The sequence below is a fragment of the Phytophthora infestans genome, genomic scaffold (assembly GCF_000142945.1).
Source record: "Phytophthora infestans T30-4 supercont1.34 genomic scaffold, whole genome shotgun sequence".
NCBI classification, from domain to species: domain Eukaryota; phylum Oomycota; class Peronosporomycetes; order Peronosporales; family Peronosporaceae; genus Phytophthora; species Phytophthora infestans.
This window is the reverse complement of record NW_003303725.1, coordinates 915,552-920,688: the sequence shown is the minus strand read 5'-3', so window position 1 is coordinate 920,688 and position 5,137 is coordinate 915,552. Positions and strand designations below refer to the sequence as shown.

Below are 5,137 nucleotides of genomic sequence, written 5' to 3'. Positions count from 1 at the left end.
GGAGAACGTACACGACGTTAGTGCACTGGGAGTGGTGAGCTCGCACTGTCTCGATGGCCTCTTGGCTTCAAGCCATGGAGGTTTACTATGTACACCTTTGCCAATCCAAACTGGTGGTAGTGTAAACCAAAACGGAGTGAAGTAACCGAAGTAACATCTAAATTTGAGGAATAATTTTACAAAATTAGGTTTTAGAGCAATGTAGATTTAGTGTAGTGCAAACTGGCAAGAACGCGAGTGACACATCCAGCAATACGAACTACGGGCTCGCTGCGGACTGAAGTACACACAAAGATGTAAGGGGGCGTGAACCTGCGTATGGGCGCCAGAACACGAGAGTGTGGGTGCACACAGTGACCTCTCAGCTTGTACAGCCTGCATAATCATCGATAGAGGGACCAAGACGGCCAGCAACCCGATTACAGTAGACAGAGTACATCAAGGATGAGAGCTTTGGGCTGCGCTTGCAGATGTTAACCGGCCGTGGGGAATGGAAGGAGAGGGGTTGCAGCTCTGAGTTTGCGTCTCAAAAACGGCGCTTCAGCGATTGACGTGCCATCAAGCGCTCGTGTTGGGGCTGCTTGCCTGGACGGTCAGCGTTAAGAAGAGTTCGTACACTTATAACGGCGTCCGGTGCGGGGCGCTCGTGGCTATAGCCAATGCACTAATGTAATGTACGTGGTGCATGTGCAGTACTGTAGAAGACAAGATACTCTTATCGAGGCGACCATCGAACAAGAAATACTTCATCCTTTTGCTTTACACTAAATCCGTATTGGTCTGGATTAATTTTGGGGATTTCTAATTTTTTAAAAAAATAAATTTCTAAATAAGGGACACTCCGTTTTGGTTTACACTACCACCAGTTTGGATTGGCAAAGGTGTAGATGATTGAAACTACCTCAGTGTTGCTGAAGGACATGTCCTACTTCATCTAATACACACTTTCTTGGGGGATACAGAAACACACCATTCACGAATGCTTAGATACCGATATTTGTGTGTGTTAATTATAAACTTCACTATCGCATTTTTGGCCATGAAGAAAAAAAGTAAAATGAATAGAAGTCCTTCGAAGTACCGGTATATTCATCGATATATGCATTCGACTGTGAGAGGTTTTAAAGGAGGACAGCATCCTCCTTTTGAATTTCCTTTAGCTGTTTCGTATACCTCTCGAGCTCAACCTGAACAACGTCTTCCGTTTCCTGTCCTAATCCCGCTTCTCGAAGGCTCTTCAGTGTCTTGCACGCGTCCTTGATCATTTTCATCAACCTTGCACGCTGTTCGGTTTTACTTATCTCGTCACAGCTCTTCTCAGAGGTAGCCACATCGCTAGCGTCTTTATTCTCAGCAGCCCTTGGCGTCGACAAACTCAAGTTCTGTGTCAACTTCCCATTGACACTACCCAGCAGATGCGGCTTGACGTTGAGCCAGCACGCCAAATAATACACGTCCGCTCGACTTTGACAAAAAGTGGAAAATTCGGCATCCGGGTCTCCACTTATCTCAAATCGAGCTACTAAACTCGTGTACGCGGCACACAATTCTCGCCACATTTTCCACAATTTCTCACTAGAATGGTACACCGGCGTCCCTAATTGAAGCCCTTCAAAGAGGTGACCTTGGAATACTACTCGACTGTACTCCGCTAAGGGACTTATAAATTGAGTCCGCACTTTCTCCCAAAAAGGGTTATTCCCTGTCGGTTGGTCCGAGGTTAACGCTGTCTGTGAGGACTCAGCGTTCATCGCGTCCACAGATGCCGACAGCTCTTCCCCGAAAATCACATTAACAAGTCTCAAATTGCAATTCTTGGTCCTCCGAGTCTTGGTCACCGCCACTTTCTCGCGAGTCAAAATTTGGGATAACAGGTCAGCGTACCCCGCTTTATTGTTGTAGACGGCGTAATCTTTGCTACGCACAGGGACTCCCAGCAGTCCAATGAAGCTTCGCAACTCCTTGCATGTGCACTGCATGATGGCCGTCTGTAGCTCCTCGCTCTTACCCTCGGCGCTGAGACGCTGCAGGCGCTGGAGCTTGCTCACTCCAGCTGTAAGACTTGCCATCTTCGCAGCAAGTATAATACCGAGCGTTTTGACACACAATTTTAAGTAAAAAATAAACACATAATTTAGCGTGGTTTACACTAAATTGTATCTTTCGCGGCTGTTCAAGATCTATAGAAAGATATGCTTGTCATTTGAGTTTTGTGTCATTCGCGATTAAGTTCTGCAGAAGCCAAGAGCACGTCGTGTTAGATCTAAATGAAGCTTTTGTGCAGCTTTGCATCGTTGCTCTTGCTGGTCGGGGCTCATCCGGTATCGTCGTTTACTATCGACGCTAGTGCCGAAGTCGCCGCTGCGAGACCCGACGTTGAGGTGGAATTTGATCTGGATCCAGAGTCCAAAGCGCAATGGGGCGCGTACACTGGATCCCGCTCAGATCGTCCGGTTCTTGAAGGTCGATCAGGATCTATGGGCGTGAATATCCGTCCACTGGGGAGTGCCAAGGTCAAGCCTTTAGCTCCCATGTCGACGGTACTGCAGCCCGAAGGTTTCAACTTTGGACGTGGCACGGCATACATAACAACGGAGAACGTGGAAGTAGGCAGTGTATTATTATCATTGCCAATGAGTCAGGTGATGAGTGTGGAATCGGCTGCAAGAGGGAGAGTGGGGCTACTATTGGAGGTGAATCCAGACCTACCTTCAGCCATCGCATTGGGACTACACTTACTGGAAGAACGAGCTCTAGGAGCGGCTTCCAACTTCTCCGACTTTGTAGCTACATTACCAACGATCGAAGCAATCAACAGCACCTTGTTCTACTCGGAAGACGAGATGAAGGGGCTGGAAGGGTCGCAGCTACAGCGATTCACACTCGGTAGAGCTCAAGCCGTCGACGCCTTCTACGACGCTCTCGTGCAACCCGTCACATCACGCGAAGCTGTAGACCCACCCATCTTCCATAAGAGCGAGTTTACACTGGATAAATTCCGCTGGGCGATGGGTGTTGTGTGGTCGTCCACCTTCCAGTTCGGAGAAAACGAGGACGACGTTATTCTAGCTCCTGTTCTAAATACTATTGGAATCTGTACCGATCTAAATCAAGAAGGCAACGAGGCGTGTCCTGAGACAAGCATTAAAGTGGATACCGACACCCAGAGACTAACTGTGTACGCTTCAGTGGCTTATTCAAAGGGCCAAGAAGTGCGTCTCTCAATGCCTGGCAAGTCCTCGACCCAGCTCATGCTAAGCCACGGCTTTGCGAGAGCTCGAGCTTCCAAGCTGGACAAATTGGACCTCACTGTAACATTGGACAGCAGCGATACTTTAGCTCCTTTAAAAAACTACTTGCTGCAGACACAACTGAACGAAAGCATCAATGCGACGTATGAGTTCTTCTATGGCAGCTCCAAGATCGACGAGTACGTCTCGACTTCTTTGAGAATGAAACTCTTGTCTGGTGGCGAGCTCGCGCGGTACAAAGAGCTGCTAACTCCAACAGAGGGGGAGGAGCATCGACCCATTGTGAGTCTACGGAATGAGTTCGTCTTCACGCGTGCTGTCATCTCCACGTGCACGACGCTGTTAAAACAGTACCCGACAAGCATCGAACAAGACCAAGAAAATCTCGCTAAATTATCCGATAAAGACGACGTCGAAAGTGTCCGCATAGCGCATGTCCAACGCATCTTGATCATGGAGAAGCAGATTCTAAACGAGACGATGGAACTTGCGTTGGACCAGTGGCAGAGCCTCCTCTACTCGTCACACCCAAATCTACTCGAAGTCTAAATTCTAGAATCTAGAAGGTTGACAACACTAAATTTGGTCCAAAATGCCGTGCCTTAATTGTAAGCTTCGTATTCTCCAGAACGCGCTAACGACAGCGCTTCAACTTGCAGCATGGAGTGTCCACGGGCATTGCGAGCCATGAATCCAACTCCAATCAGCTCGTCTCCTTTGCGAAGTAGACTCACTACCTTTAGAAACGTTTCTAAGGACCAATTCATCGTCTCTCGCTGTAAGAAAACCTGCAGCGGTCTGTCGTAGCCAGTGCCCGTCAACTCGAGCGAGAGGAAGGCCATACCCTTGCTAAAGCGACGAACACGTGTGATTTCACCCGTAACTTGCACGTACACTTTCCTCGAAGCCTGTTCTTGCTCTTGTGCAGCTTTCACTCTGGCCTCCGGACTGTCGATAGCCACGAGGCTGTTTCCAAGCTTCGATTGTCGCTCTTTAAGTTTCTTCTCGAGCTCTAACCAGGTCTCCAGGGCAGCATTTCGACCGATGTTGTTGCTGTCTTTAGTATTAACAACAGTCGGCTGTACAACGGCCAGCTTTTGGAGCTTGTAGCAGCAGTATACGTATACTGGTGTACCAGGAGACTGCTCCTTGGACGCGATGAGAGACTGCACATCGAGCTCCAGATCTTCGTGTGCTAAGAACTCCTTCTTACGCCATTGTTTACGCGATGTGAGACACACAAGCGACGCTTTCCGACTGGTAGATTCAGGACAACTACCCGACACAAACTGGTCCAAGGTGCGACATACAAGGCGGAAAAAAGACGGCTTCTTCTTCGCACGACCACGGAACCCTCGGAAGATGAAGCCTGCATCTAAAACGCAAGCTAGCGAAGGAGTCAGGTGCCCATCGTTCTCGAATTTCACCGTTATCTTCTCCTCTTCGTCGCTGGTTAAAACGACAGTAGACTGGAGAATGTAGTGGCCACAAGGCTCAAATTTAATGCTCTCGTCTTCCGTTCCAGGGTCACTAGCCACGTCGATTATGCACTTGTGGAGCTGCAGTTTCAGCGTCTTGGTGCCTTGTTTATCGTTCATACTGAACGATAAATTGTCAGCTATCGACAACGTGTAGACGTGTTTGTATCCATCTCGAAGTAGCAGACGCACCGCCAAGCGACGGGGATGCCAATCAAGCGCGAGTACATGAGTATCCACGTCAAGATGAGACGCAACGGCGGACGGCAAACTGCTGCCAAAAGTCTGCTCCTCCGCCGTGATCTCTTCTGGATTCATAGAAGAGATATCGCGATCGAGTTCTTGTAATGTATCGCTAATAAAATCGAGCACTCCATCACGTTTCTTTAAGCTCTCCGACTGCCTCTC

The 5,137-nt window shown here is 48.6% G+C and overlaps 2 protein-coding genes across 2 annotated transcripts; one reads left to right on the top strand and one right to left on the bottom strand.

Annotated features, from left to right (window-relative positions):
* Positions 1-2,229: 2,229 nt before the first annotated feature.
* Positions 2,230-3,800, top strand: PITG_14431 (uncharacterized protein; the record flags this gene model as incomplete). Its single annotated transcript, XM_002898849.1, has 1 exon — positions 2,230-3,800. One exon carries the CDS (start codon positions 2,478-2,480, stop codon positions 3,798-3,800), a length of 1,323 nt encoding a protein of 440 aa, XP_002898895.1.
* Positions 3,801-3,853: 53 nt separating this feature from the next.
* Positions 3,854-5,047, bottom strand: PITG_14430 (uncharacterized protein; the record flags this gene model as incomplete). Its single annotated transcript, XM_002898848.1, has 1 exon — positions 3,854-5,047. One exon carries the CDS (start codon positions 5,045-5,047, stop codon positions 3,854-3,856), a length of 1,194 nt encoding a protein of 397 aa, XP_002898894.1.
* Between the last annotated feature and the right edge of the window lie 90 nt (positions 5,048-5,137).